Here is a 24120-nt window from a genome sequence, read left to right as displayed (position 1 = left end):
AAGTCTTTGGGCAGTCTCCTCAACCCTTTCATCAACTTCAATTACAACAACAATTTCCTTAGGCATAGAAAAACTTGTCAAACTAAAATGCTTAGAAGGAGGCTCAAAATTTTTTATTGGGGCACGAAAAAGGACAAAATGCAATCAAGAATCCAGTGCAGTCACAGTGCCCACCCTAGACCTTACTCTAGTATTGACTACCTTGATGCACATTTTCTTCCTCACTTGGTTTTTTTTTTCTTCTCTTTGTGATCTCACAAGTTTTGATTCAAGTCTTCAAAATTTTTTTTCACCGGAATAATTCCCTATTTTCAAATTTCATCCTCAGATATCTAGGCATAAAATCCAGATTTCAACAAATCTTTTGCTGCCATTTTTTTTTTCCTTTTGGCATGCATTTTCACTATTTTCAACCATTTTCTCGATTTTCAACAAGCTTAAATAAATTTCATGGTTCCAAGTAATGGAGCTTATAGAATCAAATCATGCAAAATTAATTAGGGCCTTAGTAAGGGACTTGACATCCATGATATTTTCTTCAATATTTGTTTGTTTAATATTTGACTGATTTTGATTCATCTTTGTGCTACATGAGATTTTTTTACATTTTTTATTGAGCTAATCTTGTTTCCCATTTTAGCGCTCAACTTGTTGTCCAGGTATGCTCTCCATCACCCTATTTTCAAAATTCCATGAATATCCATGTCTTTGTGTATCATGCCCTTGTTTGATGTCATGCTTGATTGTCTTGATATACATTTGATTGTTTGATTATCTTTGATATAAATTTATATTGTGTGCAATATTTCTGAAATAACTTTGATGTCTTGTGATAATGCTTAAGATGTAGCCCAGGTACACACCCTAACTCTCTTTTATGATTGTGATTTGATTTCTTATTTGACAGGCTAGTATTAATAGAATCTCGAAATCATCTTAGTCTATCTAAGTATCTTCAATTAATTAATTAATTGTCATCTTTAGGGCTTAGAGGGGTGCTACCTCTTTGAGGTACTTTCCCAAATAAGTAACCTGATCCTTGGACCTAGACTCGAGTTTTTTCAAAGACATGCTTTTCCAAAACTATGGAGTTATTTCTTTAGGGTTTTCTTTCTTTTTTTATTTTCCTTTTTAAAATAAAATAAAATAAGTGGCGATTCTAACTTTTTCAAAACTAATTTTTTCACCATTAGAAAACGAGTCTCGCCGATTGAGAGAGGATGCACGTGAAAAATGCAAGTCCATAGAACTGCCTAAAGGGTTCGTGGTGCCCAAATTTACAATGTATGATGGAATGAACGACCCGTTTGATCACATCATGCACTTCAAGCAGCTCATGACTCTTGACATAGGGAATGATACACTGATGTGCAAGGTCTTTTTGACCAGCCTACATGACCAAACTTTCTACTAATTTCTCCGTCTCCCACAAAATTTTGTGAACACATTCTAGAAAGTCTTGGAAGCCTTTGTAGGCCACTATCTATGTTTCACTCACCAAAAGCAGAACATAAGCACCCTACATAACATCAAGTTACATGAAAATGAAACGTTAAGGGATTTCATGAAGCAAGTAGTGTTTTAAGTTGAATATTGTAGTATGGACGTCATCCTATAGATCTTCGAGCGAAACATCAACCCAGACACTCCAATTTTCGAGTCCCTCGAGAAGAAACCGCTCATAAAAATAGATGACCTATTCAGGTGGGCGGACAAGTATTCTATGCTTGAAGATGATGTCCGAGTAGTTTCTCAACAAGTCTTGGTCACCAATCAACCGACCAAAGAAAATAAAGGAAAAAAAAAAGTCAAATTTGCTCGTCGTGAAAGTTGTCTTTAGCGGAAAGTCCGTCTTTTGGAGCATGTCTATCTCTTGGCGCAGACCCATCTTCTTAGGCAGGGCCACTTAAAAAATCCTCATCCTCATTATCAGAAGGAAAGTTGAGAGTATCGTTGCCAATGTCATGTTTCTTTATACAACACTGGTAATCATAGAAGAACATGTCATCAACCTATTTTCGGTAGTCATCTTCCAGTTCCTTCTTTTGAGTGGCAAACCCTACCCGGAGGTCTTGTAGCTTTCATCTTATCCGGCCAGTCTCCTCTTTAGCCTTCTCTTTCTCGGCCGCTATAACCACCTTCTCCTCAGCTAGTCGGCAAGCCTTCACTTGTGATGCTTTATTTTCCTCATCAACCTTTCTCAATAGATAGGCACCCTTCTCAGCCAGCTTCCGGGTAGCAGCAACCTTGCTCCTTGCCATCTCCATGCAAGGTAGAAACTCCTCGTTTCCGTCCATGTTATGGGCAATGTATGCTCTCATGGTTTCGACTGTTTCCAGTCGTTGGAAAATGTGCACTTGCTATCGCATGAGGTTACGAACTCCGGCTATCACTTGAGGGCAGTAAAGATCATTATGAAACAAGAGACTAAATAAATAAAAAAAACCAGAAAAACCACAAGTGAAAAAGATAAAGATGACTTACTACTTTTGTTGTCTCAAAAACAGTATAGTCCTTCATATGAATTATATGAGCAATGGCAATGTCTGCAATACCGTAAAGAAGTCGTGCCATGAAAGATTGGCTAAGGTCTTCATCCACCTCAATCGGAATTCATTGCGTAATTGGAAAGAGTGTCCCCATTTCCTGCACTAAAGGCTCCATTTCAGTAAAGGAGGAGATACGCCTCAGAAGTTTGAACATTTCCTTCTGGTTGGGAACATAGGTTGGATTGGGATAGAGAAAATAAAGGTACAGACACTCGAATGATTCCTCACTGATGTTCCCTAAGATGACAAAGGGATTCTTCATCTTGTGATAGGGAATGTCGTCAACAGAGAAAGGTTTTTCATTCGAGTCCAAAGCAACAACTGTAGTAGAAGTCGGCAGTGTTGGCTTGGATGGAGAGTCTGGACCAGGTACTTGGCGAGCCTTCTTGGAAGAAGAGGAGCCAATAGTGATAGACTTGAACAGGCGCTTATGTTGCCTTTCACAGAACCCGACTCTCAAATTGGTATCCATTTCATTTTTTTTCTCTTTCTCGCAAATAATTAGGGGCACCGGTCTACTCTCCCTTGCTTCTGTCTCATCGTTAGAAAAGGAGGAGGACGAAGAAAAAGAAAAGGACGAAAAAAAGGACAAAACAGGAGGTAGAGTTCTCGTGACAGGACGAGTCGTAGGCTTCTTCTTTTGGACAAGAAAATGAACAAAAGAACTGGAAGTCAAACGACTAGCAGTTGGAGCTTGTTGGAGCTTGTCTGAGTGTTCCCTCTTGACGTTTTTTCTCATGTTCTTCTAGACGAGCCTAACGTGCTTCAGAATTCGCCAAACGAGCAAACCTCGTAGAAAGGTAGGTTTTTTAACATGATATGTTCGCTGGGCACTAAAGACGGCAGGGAAACACTGGAATTATGAAAGACTTTGGATTTTTAATCAGATATTGGAGGTTGTCTAAGTGTTCGCTCTTGACATTTTTTTCTCATGTTCTTCTAGACGAGCCTAACGTGCTTCAGAATTCGCCAAACGAGCAAACCTCGTAGAAATGTAGATTTTTTAACATGATATGTTCGTCGGGCACTGAATACAAAGAAACTAGCCAGGGAAACACTGGAATGATGAAAGACTTTGGATTTTTAATCAGGTTTTGGAGGTTTTTGTCCAATAAAAGAACGTTGTGAGCCCGTTCAACAGTGTCAATCTCGAATAACTTGTTTAGACGGGCAAATGAAACCTTCTCCACCTACTCCACAAGACGTCTCCGCCTCTCCTTACCTGTATTAGATAAACATGAAGATCATGAGTAGGTTAGCAACAAGGATAGAATAGGAGCAAGACAAAACAAAAATGGTAAAAACATAGTCTACTTGGAATCTTCAACGAATGCTGCAGAGCAAACACTCTGTCCGAACCCTCAAACGAACCGCTCTAGGGGTTGGACACCAAAACATGCCCCTTAGCCCAACCTTTGCTCAAGTCCGAAAGATGGGTCATGAATTGGAGAAAAAAATATGTGCACAGATAAGGTGAACCTCTCCTTTTGGCTCATCTTGAAAGTGTGGATGAACAAAACTTCTAGCAATGAGAGATCTAACTAGAAAAGCATGTCCAACACACTGCACCTTAACAGTATCCGAACGATGTTCGAATGAAGAAATATATGAGTAATTTGTGTGCAGTGAAGAAATTGTTTAAGAAGAGAAAGTAGGGGGAGACGGGGTCTCGCGACAAATTGCTCCTTAGTAAAGTATATCATGTTATTCGGGAACTGGTGATAAAGCTTCGTCATCTGATAGTTGAATCGGGATGGTGTTTGGAATATGAAAATGAGCCTGGAACTCTCACTCGGACAGGTCACCAATTGGGCTATTCAGCCTAGAGCGCCCGACTCTAGCATTTTTTCATCTGCCTAGTTGAAGTTTTCCACTGGTAGAAGTAACTCCTTTTCTATCTATTAGATTAGACGGATCTGGGTTGTGTGGAAACCTGCATGGATCAACATAGTTGTTAGAACCAATCACCCGGCTTGTCCGTTGTTCGGTGTTGCCTTAGTGACAAACATCTAAACTTAACAAACTATAATCCAAATCTAGATGGATTTGACTGCGAAAACTTGTAGAACAAGCGCTTTCGCCAATGATGAACGCATAATCGCACACATCACACCATCACGCCGGCAGTGAAAGCGTGAGAAGACAACACAAATACAATGACGACGTAGAAGCAAGCAAGAAATCTAAAAAGCCCCAAATCTGGACATTGATATATCGATTTTATCTCCAAACAAACAACACCAACACAAACAGAAAAGCAAAAACAAGCACAACAAAGAAGCCAACCGACAGTAGAAAAATTACCGAAGCCAAGATCAAAATGCTTTTAGGCGAGGAAAAAAAATCCTTTAGTAGAAGACTAGTTGTCGATGATGATGGAGGCGAAAAGATATAATCGACGGTAAGCATAGTAACAATGAAAGAGCAGTGCAGGCAAGAGAACACTATGTAGAAGAAAACTAAAAGGGGAATAAAATGAGTGAAACCTTGCTAATTATAAGAAACGAAAACCTAGGCAGACCAAGAGACATGCCGCCTAGGAGCACTTACTAAGATAAGTGAAGGGAGATGTCACTTGATGGCTAGCCTCGATTGATGTGACCCATCATTAAAGCACCAAATGACACACATCCCTTGATGTCCAAAAACTTGAACAAAAATAGACAATCCATCCTACCCCAACCCATCAACAAACCGATCGGGCAAAAACAAACAGATTAAGGGGTATTGTGGGGAGCTTTCCTCCACGTGTCCTTCACAAGCTCAAGACCCTTTGGTTGTCCAAGGTAAACAGATAATCTTTCTGGGAGTAATCCGTCTAGATCAAGACAAGCTCCATATGGCGTAAGAGGAAATACATATTTTTTTTCCCTAATGCCAGATGGAATGGACATACCAAACCGACTAGGGACTTTCAGACAGACAAACCAAGTTAATAGGAAATTCCAAGCATTGAGCGGATGATTAACCGCCACCAATGCCTAAGTGACAATCAGAAGAACATTTATACCCGAAAATCAATGTCAGTCATTAAACGCAATTAATGACATTGACAAACATAAATGCATAATTAACGACATGGTTTGAAATTCTTATACGGTAGACAACAAATGACGTCAATCAACAACTCTTATTTGACATGATTGCCCAATCTGCTTTGAGAAAATGACGTTGATCATCTTATTAAGACATAATATCCGTCACAACGACATTCATTAGCATAAGAAGGATATGAATGCACAATCAACGCTGTGACGGTGGTGTCATATGTTATATAAAAATCCCTCTAGAAGCAGAAAAAAGATACATGTGCACATAATCATTCAAAAAGTTTGATTTTCTCTCGCTAGATTCTAACTTAAGTTTCGAATGGTCGTGTCGGAACCATTTGTTTGAACATTTTTTTGTGTAAGAAAGTAATCCATCTTACTCTGATGAAATAAACAGGTCCGCATCGAGTTGTCATAACACCAACAAGAATGAAGAAGAATAATTGTAGCAAAGCACACTCCATTGACCATTTCAGCCAGAACTATCATGCTTATTTTTTTATTTTTAAAAAAGACATTATTATAGGGTGTCAAAAGTCCATTTCCATTTACGCCCACGTATTTGTTGAACTCTTTTTATCGTTTCCTTATCGGTCCACGTCACATGTTTTCTAGATGGGCTGAGCTCTCTTTCTTAGTCAATTGATCTTATCTATAAGAGTCTGATATTTTTTACCTTAATAAATTAACAAAAGAAAATCAGGTTTTTATTAACTTACTTAGAAAATTGAAACTTTACTATTACATCCCTGCCAAGCTTATTATATTTGTGAAAAAAAGATGATAATGGTCATAATTTCCTTGTGAAAAACTTTGGAGAAGAGGTCTGATCACCACCACGACACGGTGGTTAGAAAAAGCCTTTCTGCCTTTGGCGCATGACTTTCCTCTGTCCTTCCATGTGTACGGATCTGTGTAGACAGAGAGGGATTGAAGTCATTTCAGAAAGTGATTTTGAATGGTAAAAGAGAAAGAGCAAAATCATACAAACATGGGATTTGGGTTTGGATTTGGATGGTTGTGAGTGACCCACCTCCCTATAAACTCCATCATCTTGTACAGCCACATTCATGCTTTCCCGTTTCACCCACTTCCTGACCTCCCTCGCTTGCTTCCAACATTGGAAATTCCTTCTCCATCGTCACCATCATGGTCTGTACCAGAAAATGAACTCCGCTATCATCCGTGTCCATACCTCCTCGGCAAAACCGACGCTTTGATCCGCGTGCACACTGTCCTCTTCAAATATCAGCGAAACACCTTCCTCCAGACGCAGACATTCATGGAGAAATCTGGGTATGGCCGTGACGGCATCTACAGGTCTCTCAGTCCTCCTCTGGTTCTGCCCAAAGACCCCAATCTCTCTTTGGTCTCATTCCTCTTCAGAAAAGCATCTTCCTACCCCAGGAGGCCCGCTCTCATCGAAGCCCATTCTGGGGAAACCGTGAATTTTGCCCAGTTCAAATCCATGGTCATCAAGGTCTCCCATGGCTTAACCCGACTGGGTCTAAAGAAAAACGATGTCGTTTTGATCTTCGCTCCCAACTCCATCCAATACCCCCTGTGTTTCTTCGGCGTTATCGCCATCGGCGCCATCGCCACCACGGCTAATCCGCTGTACACCGTCGCCGAGATCCAAAAACAAGTCAAAGATTCCAACGCCAAACTGGTTATAACCATTCCTCAACTGTGGGAAAAAGTGAAGGCACTGAATTTGCCAGCTGTCATATTAGATTCTGCAGATACCTCCAAAGACACCATCCAATCCCCCCTCAAAATCACATATTTCTCCGACCTTGTTAAGATGGCCGGCGAGGTTTCCCACTTTCCTAAAGTTTCCATAACCCAAGGCGACACAGCCGCCCTGCTGTACTCCTCCGGCACCACTGGAGCAAGCAAGGGAGTGATTTTGACACATGGGAATTTCGTGGCGGCGGCGTTGATGGTGACAATGGATGAGGAATTGATGGGCGAAATGCACAATGTGTTTTTGTGTTTTTTGCCCATGTTTCATGTGTTTGGGCTTGCTGTGGTTATGTGTGCGCAGCTGCAGATGGGCTACACGATTGTGTCCATGCCTAAGTTTGATCTTGATGTGGCTTTGAAGTCAATTGAGAAGTATAGAGTGACTCATATGTGGCTTGTGCCACCAGTCATGCTTGCTCTGGTTAAGCAGGGGAAGCTGGACAGGTACGATATCTCTTCATTGAAGCATATCGGTTCGGGTGCTGCACCTTTGGGGAAGGAGTTGATGGAGGAGTGCGCCAAGAGTCTTCCTCATGTTGCAGTCGGGCAGGTACTCAGCTGCAAGGCTGTAAACAAAATGCTTAGTGATTTTCAATTTCAGCAGTTATACTGTGAAATATTGTTGGTTTTTTTTGTTATGATTCCTCCACTGCATTTGAATTCTATTGTGGGGCTTCAACCATCTGGGAATTGGACCTGTAAAGTGTGAGGTAGAGGTGCTCCTTATGAAATAACTGGCATATGGCTAAGGCACATGTGCCATGAATACTCATCAAGCATGGAGGAATAGAAGATGAAAAAGAAAACAGAAAAAGCTTTGTGCCTATTTGGGAATGTTGAGAACATTTTTTAAAAACCTTTTAATGTTTGTTAGACCAAAATTTGGTTTGGAAACTTCCGAATATTGATGATTTTCAATTATTCTTTATATTTGTATAATTATATTTTAAAACAATTCCAGAAAACAAGTGAAAACAATTAAAATATGTTGTCAGAAAACACCCTATTTCAAAATAAGGCCTCAAAAAACTGGTTTCTGTCAACAAAATTATCAAACTGAGTTTTCAAATCTGGAGATACACTATTTTTGGAGGCTTTAGGCTCTTTACCTTCACCACTGGCCTTCTAAAACCCCATATTTTTGTTCATATATTGACACTGTAAATGTGTAAAGAACTATGAGAGCATCCGGGCTTTACATTTGTTATATATGTATTCTAATTGAACTATATTCATGCCCTGAACTTCAATTGATCTCTTGATCATGATATACCATTTTTGGGCAGCAAATTCCTGATTGAAATGTTTCATGTTCTCAAATATGTATTCTTTACCACCCTTGTAATGGCATCTGGAGTTGTGCACCAAATTTGATGTGGAGCAGAGCATCTTCTTTACTGTTTTAATGATACTGCCCTCACATTCCTTATCATGCATAGCAAGGAAAATGAAATACACCTCTTAAGCTATGTGATAGACTAATTGCAGTATTTAACGTGCAAAAAGGTTTTGGTAATGAACTAGTTGCTTTGCCTAATGATTTGGTCCCATGCATGCTTTTTGTTTCTTCTGAGTAGCTGGGATTAGAAAAATTGCCTTCTGATCTAAAAACCCTCTCTGGTTCCAGGGCTATGGTATGACAGAAACTTGTGGCATTGTTTCAAAGGAGATACCAAAAATAGGGATCCAGCATACTGGTTCGACTGGACCCCTTGTTTCAGGTGTGGAAGCCCAAATTATCAGTGTAGATACACTAAAGCCTCTTCCTCCTAACCAATTAGGAGAAATATGGGTTCGTGGACCTAATATGATGAAAGGTAATGTTAATTCATTATTTTGGTCATTGATCATTGCATTTGGCTCTATGAAAACAATTACTCAGTTTCTTTCAGGAAAAAGAAAAGGTTAAATTCTTAAATTACTAGTCTCTGCACTGTACTAATAGGGAGAATCGATTGAACATTAGCGACCTGAGTCACCTGACTCACAGTTAGAGAAACTTAGAACTATGTTTACTTGGGAGCCAGACATCAAATGTGCTATGCCTTTCCTTAATTTACAAAGTTTTAGATTCCATGGGCTGTAATTCCTTGGTTAGAGAAATTGCTACCCATTTATTTAACTAATAATCTAACACAGATAGCACCTTTCTTCAGTACCAAAATAACTTAGTCTCAGGGGATCTGTGCTGGGGTTCTTGTACTGCTCCTGACCTCCTTTTTTCATTAATTTGACTATTCCTTCACCCCATTCCTCCAATATGTTCAATTGCAATCATCTGGCATGTTCATTTGGCCCATGTAAAAAGAATGAAAAGCATAATTAATGTCATGTAAAAGGCAATATAAAAGTATATATGCTCATTTCAGATGCCGTGGAAAAACAAAATGGTTCACAATTGACTCTATGTAGAATGCAATGCAAGCGGTACAAGGATTTTATTTACTGTGCCGTCCACTGCCCACAATGGTACAAGTGGAAACTTATTTTTGTTTGGGTAAGTGGAAACTCTTGTACTAGGGCAACCTCCGTATAGACCAGTTTTGAAGATACCTATAGCATTTATGCATGCCATATACACACCAAAGAGATTCTCGAAGACAACCTGGTTTTCTGTAGAGTATGGGTTTGTCACTCTTACCTAGTTGATGTCCAACATGCAATGGATAAGTTATTTCAGCTTGATACAAGTGGGAAACCTTCTTGGGCTTCCATTTAACATGCTTGAGGCATTTGCTTCTATTTCCCGTCAATTGGTGTGTAATATTTCTATTGAAAATTAATTTACAGGTTATTTCAACAACCCACAGGCCACAAAGCTGACTATAGACAAAAAGGGTTGGGTGCATACTGGAGATGTTGGATATTTTGATGAGCAAGGGAAACTGTTTGTTGTTGATCGAATTAAAGAGCTAATCAAGTATAAAGGTTTTCAGGTAGCTCACTGTTTGGTGATCATTTTTAATCAATTCATGTAAAACTCCGCTGCTACTTGATCTTTATATTTTGTAGAAGTCTTCCTAGTAGAAACTGTTGAAAATATGCAAGCTGATATTTCTGCACTCATTGAAAATATGCAGGCTAATAGTTCTTTCCTATTGTATTATTGCTGTAAATATGCAGACTAATATGTATGCTGTAAATTCTCCTAGAATGGTGGCTAGATCGATTTGATAGTTTCGTAGAATAGTTTCATAGAATATCTATCTATCTATCTATCTATATCTATATATATATATATCCTCCACTTGGTATTAGAGCAGGTTAGAGTTTTGCTCTAAGTTTTTTTTCTAGTCTATTCTTTGCTGTAGTCTAGTGGCCTTCATTGCCCTCTTACTCTGCCTTCATTGTGAAGACTTCTTTTTGTTCCCTTTAATCTGCATCATCCATATTTTTCCTTTGAAAAACTTGTCCTCGATTGCCTAGAATCTCTCTCGGTTTCTGGTTTTTGGTACCAGAAGTTTTTTTCTACACCAACTTCTAGTCTAAACTCCAGAGTTCCTTTCTCTACCCTTGTTGTTTATCACTTCATCCATAATCATGGCTGTTTCATCTTCTTCCAAAACTCAATGGCTAAAATGAATAACATTAAAATTTTAATTTCTCTTGCTACTAATCTAAATTGGACCTTGCAATAATCTTATGTAAAAATGCTTTTTTACATGGAGATCTAGATGAGGAGATTTACATGGAAATTCTACCTAGTTTCACGGATAGGTTTGAAGCAAAAGTGTGTTGGCTCAAAAAGTCATTATATGGCCTTAAACAATCCCCGGGAGTTTAGTTTGATAGATTTACCGAGGCCGTGGTAAGGTTTGGATCTAGAGAAAGTCAAGTTAATTATATTGTAATTGTACACTTACAATATAATTAATTATATTGTAATTAAAGTTAAGGAAAGGATGCTAGGGTGTAAACCAGTGGACATCCCATAGAGTTGAATCACATATTAGGAGATTGTTCTGAAGAACCTTAAGCCAACCAATAAAGGTACCAAAGGCTTGTTAGAAGATTAATCTATTTTCATACTTATCATGGTATAGTTTATGCAATTAGTGTGACTAGTCAATTTATGCATGCACCAAGGGAAAAACATATGGAAGCTACCTACTGAATTCTTAGGCACTTAAAGTCAGCACCTAGGAAAGAAATCTCATTTAGAAAAAATGAGAAGATAAATGCGGAAGCCTATACTGATACAGATTGGTTCTACCACTGACCAAAAATCCACCAGTGGGTATTGCATGTTTATTGGAGGCAATCCTGTCACATGGCCAAGCAAGAAACTATTAGTGTTGATTAAATCAAGGGCAAAATCCTAAGATAGATCAATGGCTGAAGGTATCTGTAAGCTACTTTGGATAAGGATGATGCTCTCTAATTTGGGAATGAAATTGGAAGGTTCTATGAAGTTTATATTGCGACGAAAATTCAGCCATAAACATAGCCCATAATCCTATCCTTTATGATTAAACTAAACACATAGAGATAGATCCATGTTCCATCAAGAAAAAATTGGAGACCGGGATATTTGTATTCCTCATGTTGCTTCAAAGGCCATCTTGCAGATTTTCTCACAACAGGGTTGCCGAGTTCTACATTTCAGTGTATTCTAGGCAGGTTGGGAATTGAAAATATTTTTGAGTCAGTTTGAGAGGTAGTGTTAAAAGTATGCAGATTGATATTTCTCCACATGTTGAAACTATGCAGGCTGACAGTTCTCCACATGTTGAAAATATGTAGGCTAACATTTAAGCTGTAAATATGCAGGCTGATAGTTCTCTCCTAATTGTATTATTGCTGTAAATATGCACATGTAGGCTGTAAATTCTTCTAGAATGGTGGCTAGACTAATTTGATATTTTCCTAGAATAATTTCATAGAGTTTCATATATATATATATATATATATATATATATATATCCCTGTTGTAATCTCAATATCTATATGAATGAAATTCAAATTTGTCCACAATATATGCTGATTTTTGAAGTGATTTATGAAGTATGCACATTTATGGCACGTTGTCTAATGATTCCAGGGGACAAAGTAATAAGTTAAATCTTGTTTTCAGCTTCCTATAAATACAATATTCATCCTTCACTAAGTACTTTGTAGTTGCATCTCCAATGAATTTTGGTTGGACATGATTATGCTCCTCCTAGCATGTCAAGAAATTCTCTTATTACAGTGTTTTGTACTTTGGATATTTCATATGCTAATATCTTCCAGGGTGCCACTGTTGTACATTCTGTTTCTAGTTGATATTATCCTAGTGCATATCTTGAATGTAAAAGATGGATGGGCCGAACTTAAAGATATATTCTCTGTTTCCAGTTCATTAGTTGGGTTAAAGTTTTATGAGTTCAATTAAATTGTGTACTAAAACAAACCGTGTCAAATGGCTCCTAAATATTCAACATGGATCCTCAGCACTGTGTTTTGTTGACTTGAACTCTGGTATGTATGAGGATATGCTGGAGCATTCAAGTTATTTGATTGTTTACTCTGGTATGTATGAGGATATGCTGGAGCATTCAGGTTATTTGATTGTTTATTAGTCATTACCCTTCTGGTTGTTCTCGAAAATGCATTTGCATGAGTTGCTACTAACTTGTTCTCACTGGCTTTTTGTTTCTTTTTGCTTGATTGACTTGCACTAGGTCGCACCAGCAGAGCTTGAAGCGCTTCTTGTTTCACACCCTGAAATACTAGATGCTGTTGTTATCCCGTGAGTTGATTTCTCCCTACGACTTGCACAAATCACACCTCTTATAACTCTCAAGGAAATTATACTAGTCTTGTATGCACACCACTGAAGTCTAGTTATTTCTGCCCTGTAGATTTCCCGATGCTGAAGCTGGAGAGGTACCAATTGCATATGTTGTCCGCTCTCCCAATAGTTCACTGACTGAAGAAGATGTAAAGACATTTATTGCAAATCAGGTATGCTGATCAAAACCATGGAAAAATCATTCTTATAATAGGTGAAAAACGGTGTCTTTTGGATTAGCTATTTAACTTTTTATCACCACCATGACTGCTAAGTTGTTGGAAATAACCATGGTTATCTAATCCTGAGGTATTCTAAAACAGGCCTCAACCTATGCACCTTCCAATCTTCTTCACTAAGATTTTCATTGGAGGGAATTGAATGATTTTGCATTAAAAATGTCCGGATCTTATTTATGTTCTCTCTTCTTTTTCATTCAAGGTGCAACCTAGAGGGAGTGTCCAAAATTTTCTTCCTTCAACCAGAAGTACTGAATTGTCTGCTCTGTTTACAGGTTGCACCCTTCAAGAAATTGAGGAGGGTATCATTCATAAACACTGTTCCAAAGTCTGCTTCAGGGAAGATCCTCAGAAGAGAGCTTATTGAGAAAGTACGAGCCAAACTATAGGGAAGACTGGATTGCCTTCTCCAGACAATCTTAAGCTGGTATATCATATTCTCCTTTGAAGCATATTTTCATGAACAGATTAAAAATGGCAAATAAAATTTAAGCATGTCATCAGGGATGCTGAATAAAACTTCTCAACCCATTCACAGGAGGATTGCGTAGTTAAAAGCATATTCTCTTACATCATAATGTTCCCTTTTCTTTCCACGAGGAAACTGTCTGTAAAAGAAGGGAAAAGGAAATAGGAAGTGTGAAACTGGGTTCAGGCAGAAGTACTCCATTAATGTCTCTCCCTAAACTTGATTGTGTGATAATTTTCATGAATGAACAAAGAAGTGGTGGACATAGAACCATTTAAGTAGGCATGTTGGACTAACAAGGGAAACTGCAGCAGGGGGAATTGGACTCCCATATAAAATAATGGGTGGTCTCTTTGATGTTCTGATACGTTGCTGCTAAATCAGGATCTTCAATATATTCCTGAACAAAGTAACAGCTGTCCGTACAAGTTAACAAATAAGGTCCAACCAAGTTGTTGACTTAGAATATTGTAAATAATATTTCAATTTTTTAAATATTTTCAAATGCTTTATTTTTCATTAAAAATACTTTGTAGATTAAAAGACAGATTTTCTTTAGGTTATGTTGGTTCCTATAAAATTTGAGGAAAAATGTGAGGAAAAGAAAATACAGATGAAAAATGTAAATAAAGAAAAAATGATGAAAAATAAAAAATAAATTAAAAATTGATAAATTATTATTTTTGTTATTTCAAACTCATTTTATTTATTTTAACTCATATTAAATAATTTAAAAATATATAAAATTTTAATTAATTTTAATTATATTTGATTTTATTTGATATTTTTCATTGGACAATCAAATATGAAAATATGCTTTCTTTTGCATTTTTTTTCTTTTCTTTAGTATTTTTTGAGAGCCAAACATAATCTTAAGGAATTTTGAGATTTCAAGTGCGAGTAATAACATCAATTGATTTTAAAAGAGGTAATGCCATCATATGATGACTTGAAATAAGAACAAGGATTGAGGGTTACCCATCTAAGTCTTCAAGCTTTTAGTTGCCAACTCATGAACTTTAGAACCCGACTCAAGAAGTCGACCTGTACACAATATTTAACTTCTTTGGAGACATGGTTCCAACAATAAGAACAAAAAGGACTTGAAACACAATCTTAGTAAAACTAGTAAAAAAAAAAAAAAGGGAAAGACTAGAAATTGGTGAGACTGTGACCTAAAGATATTGATGGGTGTCATTTTTGCTACCGATATAGGATAATTTTACACAGAATGAGAGACTGCAAGGGATACTGCCCCTCAAATTAGAGTAGATAAAGATTGTTAAGCTACCAATTTTAAGAACACCAATTTTGTAGAACAAGCATGGTTAAATTGCAGATGTTGAGGTATGTAAGTGGCAACACAAGAAAAGATAGCACTAAATTAGAAACCAATTATCCTAGATGGGGTTACTTCCAATGACGGAATGATGGGTGAAAACTGATTTGTCCATTTGCAACAAAGATCAATAGCTACACTTGTGGAAAATGACCGACATGGCTCAAGTTTAAGGTGCAACATGGTTGAAGAAAGGTCATACGAGATCGTAAGATGGTGTGTAACATAACCGATCATAAAGCAGAATGATAGAACGGTTGTCGAGTCGGGTGCAAGGCATGCACTGACTAAAAGACATATCAGAGTGACAAGTGGCTTATCCGAGAGAGTAGGTTAAAAGGACTTATAGAAGCATTCAACTGGCCATGAAGGCACCAAGCGTTCCTTGACAACATATAGGAATTTTCATTGTAAAGATGACAAGAGCTTAATCACCAAATTTAAGATTCATATGTAGTGGTAGGCGGTGCAAACATATGGTAATGGAGCAATCAACCCCTAAGATTAACATTTGTTGTAAACTTAAACTTGATTTAGGAAGTGTTTAAAAATTAGAATTAAATTGTCTCTAAAAGTAATATATATATATATATTTACTTCGATTGATTAAGTTTTTATATTTAAATGTATGGTTGAGTCCTATAAGGTCTTTATATTTTTATTTTATTAAGAATAAGTATCTTTAAATTAGAAATATATAATATTTGGATAATTTTTTTAAATCTTATATATATATGTAATTTTTTTTTAACCTTATTACTCCAACAAATTGGTATTAGAGCCATATTAAAAAAATGATAAATGGGATATATCCATTTCAAGTCCTCAAACTCAACAAAGACAATTAAGATAATTGGGGTATTAAGATAAAAATTGTACTTGGTTCACAAGATGTACGAGAGGTTACAAAGAGTCACAAGATGAAGCTATTCTATTCCCAAATCAAAGGGATTTTTTTAAAAGATGGATGAGAGATAATAAGTCTTACCATCATCTATTAAGCAATGGATGAAGATATTTTTGAGAAGATTACAAATTTAACCACCTCCAATGAAATCTGGAAGATTTTACAAAATACACAAAGGAGTTGATAAGATATAAATCTTTGACTAGTTTTCTAGAGTGTTGGTTATTATGAATTTATTAAAAAGAACGGTAAGAGTTTCAATGACAGTCGTGTAATTGAAAAAATGTTTGGATCTTTATTTTTGAAATTTGATTATATTGTTGTGATCATTGAAGAATCTAAAGATTTAACTTCAATGACCAGTGATCAACTTAAAAGATCATTACAAGCCTATGAAGAGAGAATAAAAAGGAAGAACCAAGAAGTGCTACTAACAATATGAAAAGGCAAGCTAACTATGTTGAAAATAAAGATGAAGAAGAAGCTACTAAATTGTTGGCATATAAAAAGGAAAATGAGGAGAAAACCACTCACCGCGTAATCATGTGTGGATTCCAAAATATGTGTGTGGAGGCTAATGAATCGGAAAGTAATCATATTACTTTTGGAGATGCATCCAAAATTCTGATAAAAGACAAAAGTAAAGTCTTAATTCCTCAAAAATTATGGAAAATGACATCAATTTATCTCAAATGTTTAATATGTGTCCAATAGGAACAATAATTAAGTTTGAGTCAACTCTTACAAAAGGGTTATGATATTCATATGAGAAATTAAAGTCTCTCAATAAGAGATTAATCCATCAATTTAATTATTCATCATGTGCTTATAACAAGAAAAAAAAATGTGTTTATTATACATTCAAAATAATGTTGTAACATATCTAAAATTTTGTATCAATGATTCCTCTTGGGTTTGATACTTGAGATTTGAATATCTTAGTTTTGGAGGATTGAAGTTAGTGAACAAGAAGAAAATGGGTGAAAGGATTGTCTCTATAGATCACCCACATCAATTATGTGAAGAATGCTTACTTGGAAAACATATCTAGAAAAGTTTTCCAAAGAAAGCAACTACATGATCAGAAAAGCCTCTAGAGCTCATTCACATGGATTTATGCACCCCAATTCATCTAAACTATTTTGATAAGAATATATATGCGTGCGTGCATAGATATATATATATATATATATATATATATATATAAATGATTTTGGTAGAAAAACATGTGTATTTTTGGAAGAAAAAATTCCAAGTACTTAATGCTTTTAAGAAATTTAAGTCACTAGTTGAAAAGAAAGTAGTTACAATATAAAGGTAATGAAATCCAATAGAGGAGGTGATTCACATCAATAGAAGTTGAAGAATATTAAGAAAATCATGAGATTCATCGGTCTTTAATGGTACCATATCCTCTATAACAAAATGGTATCGTTGAAAAAGAAAGTATAACTATTCTTAATATGACTTAAGTATATTGAAAAATAACATATCTAACGAATTTTGGGCTAAAGTATTTTATTGTATGGTTTATTTATCAAATCATTATTATAATCAAAATATATGAAATAAAATACCACAATTAGCATGAAATGGAAGAAAGTTGGATATTTCACATTTTAAAGTGTGGGAAATCATTACATTTGCTCACATACCAAATAAAAAATTATCAAAGTTAGATGACGAGTGGTGAATATCTTTTCATTAGTTTTAACTCCAACTTCAAAGTTTATAAGTTATAAAATCCAAACAATATAAACATCATCATTCATAAAGATGTCATGTTTAATAAAAAATGAAGCATGATGTTCCCCCTTTCTATAAAAAACAAATATGAGAAAACTTGCAAGAGATGGCTATTCACTTCATGATCACCTCCATTAATTGACAAATTAAGTTCCAATAATATCATCTTCTTTGGAAAGTTCAAATGAAAGGACACCATATTTTAAGAATTTACAAGAGATTTATGAGGTAACAAAATAAAAGATGATCTAACCTTTTTGTAAATTTTTGCAAATTTTGAACTAGTAGGTTTTGAAGAAGCAATTTAAAACAAAAGATAGAAAAAAGTTATGGATGGGAAAGCAAAAGTAATAAGGAATGACACGTATGTGAGAACTAAATGTTTTTCCTTGACAAAGGCAAAGAAGAATGTGAAAGGAGAAATAGAGAGATATAAAACAAGACTCATAGTTAAGGGTTACAAGCAATAACAAGACATCAACTATGATGAAATATTTGCTCCCATTGTTTGTTTAAAAAACTATAAGATTAATAATCTCTTTAGTTACTTAAAATAATTGAAAGAGTTTTCAAATGAATGTGAACTCTGCCTTTTGAATGGACATCTTGACTAAAAAGTATATGTGGAAGTACCCATAGATTGTATGGTGAAAGGACATGAGAACAATGTTCTAAGATTGAAAAAAATCTTGTATGGTCTAAAATAAGCATCAAAAGTATGAAATAGTAGAATTGATAAATATTTTTAAGATATTAATTTTATCAAATGCCCTCAGGAACATGCTTCTATATGAAGGAGAGTGAAAAAAAGTGACCATGATTTATATTATTCACCTTATAACAATTTTAAGTTTTTTTGGATATAGTGATTGTTATGAGGAAGGAAACTTAGATGATAAAAAAGCACTACTAATTTTGTGTTTTTTTATGGGAGATGTTGCATTCACTTGGGCTTTGAAGCAACCTATTGGGACACTTTCAACTTTTGAAATGGAATTTATTTCGACAATATTATATGTATATCATATGGTTTGAGTTGAAATTTATTTCGACAATATCATATGTATATCATATGGTTTGACTCAAAAATTTGTTGAAGATACTTAATTTACCCTAACAAGGACCAACAATACAAATAGTTTTATGAAGTATAATAAAAAATTATAGAATGTCATGATAAAATTTACAAAGTCTCTCAATTTGAAAATTTTAGAAGGTTAATTTAATTTAATTTTATATATAATTGGGGCGAAACGAGACGGGACAAGGCAATATTAAACCCACCTCAAACCTATCCTAGGTATTAAAAAAATCTTCAAACCTATATCAAACCCATTTATTTAAATTTCAAAATGGGGCAGGGCACAGTGGGTACTCGAAAAAACCCACTCCATTGCCTTCCCTAGCTAAGGATGTTATTTGGAGTTACAAATCAAGTTTAAGAGGACATCTTAGAAAGGTTAAACTTGATTTAGGAAGCTTCTAAAAACTAAAATTAAACTCAGTCTCTAAAAGTTGGAAAATATTTTATTTTGAGTCTCGGCATTTAATTAGTTGGGTTCTAGAATGCTTATGTATTTTTATTATTATGTGTTTTTGTTAAATGTGAATATTTATGAATAAGAGATTATGTAATATTTGAACAAGAGTAGTGAAAGATTATAAAATTTTTAATTTTTTAAGAAAATTTATATTCCTTTGATGTAATTGTTCGTGTTTCTCTTTCAATCATATTACTCCATTGGTATTATAATTTATTTATTTATTTATTTATTAAAAAGGGGTGTTCTATTATCTTTTATATGTATATTAACTTGGAGGCACATCCAAGGTTTCATCGGCGGATCATATGTAACAAAGTTTTAATTTTTCCTAGCCCAGAAGGATGCAAAAGGTTAAGAAAATCCCAGAATTAAAACCATGCATCAAGCTCGCAAAAGAAATCATTCAATGTATTGAGGTGAAGCCTAATATACATGCATGCAAATATTGCTGATAAGCATGAGTTCGTGTGTAAAACTAAAATAAAAGCTTCTTCTTACCTATCCTAATCACCTCTAAATCAAGCTTCTAAAACCTAGTCATTTGTTAAAACTTAAAACCATATATAACATGACGAAAGAAAACGAGGCCAATATTATAGTAAAGCATCTTGTTCATATCAAATTCATTCATCACATAATAATAATAATAATAATAATTTTTTATTATTATTATAAAACAAAAACAATTAGATCAAATAACTAAAGCACTTGTTGAAATTCAAATCAACAACCAAGTTACACCACATATTTCTGCTTAGTTTGATGTCTTATATAAGTGAAAATTGTGAAAACTTTCTTGGTAGAAGCCTGTCTTTTTTCATATCAAACTAATTTGAATCAAAATTTCAAAATATTTTTTTTGAGATACAATTAAAATATTAATGGTATGTTTGGTTCTAGGAAAATTTGAGGGAAAGAAAATAGAGAGAAAAAAAAATGAAGGAAAAAAAAACTTAAAATAAATAAATTATTTTTATATACAACTTCAAACTTTTATTTATTTATTTAACTCTTCTATATAAAAAAATTAAATAAATTAAAAATATATAAATATCTTAATAATTTTAGTTATATTTAACTTTCTTTTATATTTTTCGTAGGAAAACCAAATATGAGAAAATCAATTTCTTCAATATTTATTTTTTCTTTCTCTAGTACTTTCTATGAACTAAATATAACCTAAAGATATATCAATTTCCACATCTATTCCATAAAAATATTTATACGTCCACTTATGAAAATCAAAATAAAAAATTTCAATTGTCTATAGAAAGATTTTTGATGATTTTCCTAGCTATATATAAACTTAAACAAAAGGCTTATTATATTTGAAAAGATAAAAGGCTTCCAAATTTAACTACTTTGTCAAGAAAATCCTGACAATTTTAGCAAAATTGCATTATCATCTCAAATAACTAAATCTTGGCTCAAAGTTTTGGCAAAATTACATTCAACCATCTAAAAGAAATAAAAATGAGTAATTATTTGATGAAAATTTGGATATTTGAAACTTTTTGGCATCAGGCAAGCTTTTCCCAGCAAGAACATTTCCAGGAAATTCAAATTGCATAAAAAAAAAAATCAGAAATTGAAAGCCTTCTTTATTCCATCAAGATCCAACTGGAGATTATCGATGATTAGCCCTAGTCGATATGGAGCATAGACAGTTCCATTGATATCAATTACATCCCTAGAGTGCTCAGAAAAAAAAATGACAAACTTGTAACCCAATTCTATGGCATAACATACTTTTGTTATTAATTTCCCCTATAGAGAATCCAGTTTAAGTGTTACAGTATGTGAACCCTCTTTTGATTCATTATTTCTTTCACATAGAGCTAGGGGTTGGTCCTACAGATCACCAAAGATTGTGGAGATCATACAACATTGTGCACAAATTGCCTCAGCCAAAACCTCATGTAAAAATGGCAGTGTGATTTCCCCAAATTAACTGCGTCCAATTTGTTAATTCTACGAGAGATAATTCTCTGAAGAGAATTGGCGATCTCTTATCAGAAACTGTTACAACTGTTACCCTAAGTAGCCAACTATGCATGATATTGCGTTGTACTAGTTAATCAGTTTGTAGTCTTCCATCCAAAAGAGAGAGTATACAAATCGTAGAACAAGGGGTTTTGGAGCTCATCGTTTGCTTCTTTAGGGTTTTGGTAACTTCTTAATTGTTTGAGAGGCACCTGTGTCACCCTTTTGATTTCATTTTCAATAAGAATGGCTTACAATCATAACATTTCTTTCCAAATTTTTAGTAAAGATTCTCAACTTTACTTTTAATTATATCATGCATGAAAAAGTGTATGCAATTCCCGCAAAACAAAGAAGCCTGTACTGGCATACCTGATCAAGTACAGTAACTGCACTATGCTCGTGAAGACAGGTCTAGCAAAAGCCTTTGAATGGAATAACCGCTTGATTTCGATGCTAGAATATTTCCATCCATCTGCTTGCTTAATTAGTAAAAGAAAGCGAAGGGAAAGAAGAAGAAGAGAATAAGAAGGTAAGGAAAATTAAGAGTTGGAAGTATGCTCACAAAGTACGTGGCTGGAAAAAAACCAACAAGTTCTAAGCATTCTGTGATGGTAACCAAGTCCCACATTAAATATCTCTGCTGCACGGGATCGGGGGGATCTGTTGATTTTTTTGCTAAGTAAAATCAGTAGAATAGAACTGTAATTGAATATATCATGCATGTGGTGAACTTCAGGCTTGAGAGTAGTAGTAAAGAGAGATATGATCTTTACCTTGAAAAGGTCATTTTTGTTGATGGATCTGTTGTTTGAACAGCCCTTCAGAAGCTACCATGTGTAGAAGTCTAGGCTAGACTGTAACTAAAAAGACATGGAGAGATCTTTGCCTTGAGAAGCCCCATAAAAACGTTAGGAGAGTGAGTTCTCATTACCTTACAAGAAGCGACACCATAGTAATTTGTTGATGGGTCTGTCGTTTGAACGGTTCTTTCATAAGCCTGTAAAAGGAACTTACACAAATGGTTAGGCAAGTCAACAAGAGTAACGAGAGAGCAGACATATATGGATGAATAAATGATGAGGATGATTATGATTGGATCTGCAGAGCAAGGAATATTTCTTGGCATAAAAGAAGCTAGCAGCTCACAAGTGACAAAGAGCGGCATCTGTGAGCCAAAGTGGCATTCATCTGCACCTTCACCTGCACCTATTCCTCACCATCATCTCTCCCAGTATATACCCTTTTTGAGCAAGTTCAAGGCAGAGATGAAACCCAAACAAACACAATACGATAAGGTGCAGGTGCAAATGCAGATAAAGGCGTCACCTTGGCTTCCACTTCCTCGAGTTCCCATGTCTTAGGAGCCCCAGACAAACAGAGAGGGAGCTCAGAGAAGGGTGTGCCGGCCTTATATATATGAATAACGATCAACTCCACTGCATCTCTATGTATTCTATATATTTATATAAACAAACACAGAGACATGTAGAGAGAGAGAGAGGAGAGAGAGGAGGAGAGTGGGGGCCATGACAGACAGGAACAACATGAAATTATGAGCGGATAAGGCTATAAGGACCTGTCCAGTGCCTTAATAAACCCCAAGGAGAAAAAGCGGAGGCCCACTGCATAGAGGCCACGTGATGCAATGCTGCCTAGCACGTGGGATATGACTCACCCACCAACCACACCATGAAACGTGTACCATTTCAACTGACACATAGCGTGCCACTCTGGGCTTCCCATATTATATTAATTCTTTTTAAAAAAAAATCCCAACACATATATCTAATATTCAACACACCCACTAGGGCCACCACCACCATCCACTCAGCGTACGTTCTCTCCCACTTGTCTTTGTATTTATACAGTCAATGTCGGTCCACCGTGGAATCCTCTGGATTCTCCGTTTTCCACAATCTCCTCTCAACTCTTGTCTTCATGTTTGCTGCTACTTCTTTCTCGTGAATATGGTACGGTGTGGGGTTTATTTTTCAACTTCTGCTGCTGCTGTGGACTAGAAAACCCATTTAATTTTCTTTCAAACTCTTGCTGCTTGTCTTAAGTTGAGGCGTATCATGTGAGAGCTGAGGCGTGTAGGCCCTGGATAGGATTATGATTCTTGTGCCACGTGAATTCGTTTGACAAAATCCTACCCTTGCTCGCATGATCAGGATTTCATGTCTTTGGTTGGCCTCTCTGATAGTGAAGCTCCCAAAAATCTCTATGTCTCCCACCAGAAGATTAAATTTTGCACCCACCCACCCACCACCCATCTGTTGTAACATATTTTATATTTACTTATATTGGCAAGTCGGTGTATGAGCTGAGTCGAATGAGATCGGTATTCATTTTTTGGAATGTGGGTGCCATGCACAAAAGGGCAAAAGGGCAGGACGACTCAAGTGGGTTAGTTAATTTGATGAGGGAAGGGTAATCAAGTGATGGGTTGATGAGGCAGATGATGATAAATTGAGTGGGACTGGGATTGGAATAGTTGGGACTTTTTGAACTGACTTGTACAAGGACTAGAGAATCCAATCTTTGCTGTGGCCTTAGTGCATTCCAGTTAATAAGATTTCTCATGATAGCCGTAAGTCCTAACTCATCTTTCACCGTCTTTTCGTCGGCAAAAGAATGAAGCATATAGTCAAAAAGTTAAATGGCTGCCCCTTTCAGCAATTCACCACCAATCCTGATTGTCCTCACCAGAATGAAGAGTGGAGCATATAGTCAAAAAGTTAATTAAATACCCACTCTTTCGACAATTGTGTA

General features: G+C 35.7%; 1 protein-coding gene and 1 long non-coding RNA gene across 5 annotated transcripts; one reads left to right on the top strand and one right to left on the bottom strand.

Annotated features, from left to right (window-relative positions):
- The first annotated feature begins 6385 nt into the window (after positions 1–6385).
- On the top strand, positions 6386–14107 carry LOC100267198 (probable CoA ligase CCL7). The gene is made up of 6 exons (XM_002276317.5): positions 6386–7895; positions 8973–9162; positions 10136–10281; positions 13009–13076; positions 13189–13291; positions 13633–14107. The coding sequence occupies exons 1-6, from the start codon at positions 6882–6884 to the stop codon at positions 13744–13746; spliced, it is 1635 nt and encodes a 544-aa protein (XP_002276353.1). The 5' UTR covers positions 6386–6881; the 3' UTR covers positions 13747–14107.
- Positions 13840–22905, bottom strand: LOC132253960 (uncharacterized). Of its 4 annotated transcripts, XR_009465902.1 has the most exons (5): positions 22122–22902; positions 21718–22008; positions 16607–16696; positions 14805–14870; positions 13840–14242 (listed from the first exon to the last, which is right to left on the bottom strand). It is a non-coding gene; the product is annotated as an uncharacterized LOC132253960 (long non-coding RNA). The 4 variants fall into 4 exon arrangements; XR_009465900.1 differs by having other exon boundaries at positions 14805–16696; positions 22122–22905; XR_009465901.1 differs by having other exon boundaries at positions 13840–14226; positions 14805–16696; positions 22122–22905.
- Positions 22906–24120: the final 1215 nt, after the last annotated feature.

This window comes from Vitis vinifera, chromosome 6 (genome assembly GCF_030704535.1).
Source record: "Vitis vinifera cultivar Pinot Noir 40024 chromosome 6, ASM3070453v1".
NCBI lineage: Eukaryota > Viridiplantae > Streptophyta > Magnoliopsida > Vitales > Vitaceae > Vitis > Vitis vinifera.
Note: the sequence above shows the minus strand (reverse complement) of the source record. Positions and strands in the feature narration are given on the sequence as shown.

Excerpts from the sequence above, each read along its gene's own strand:
- LOC100267198 (XM_002276317.5), top strand. The coding sequence starts at position 6,882 with ATGGAGAAATCTGGGTATGGCCGTGACGGCATCTACAGGTCTCTCAGT. Across the intron at positions 10,282-13,008 it reads TCAAGTATAAAGGTTTTCAG|GTCGCACCAGCAGAGCTTGA; the intron begins GTAGCTCACTGT and ends GACTTGCACTAG. Across the intron at positions 13,077-13,188 it reads CTAGATGCTGTTGTTATCCC|ATTTCCCGATGCTGAAGCTG; the intron begins GTGAGTTGATTT and ends TCTGCCCTGTAG.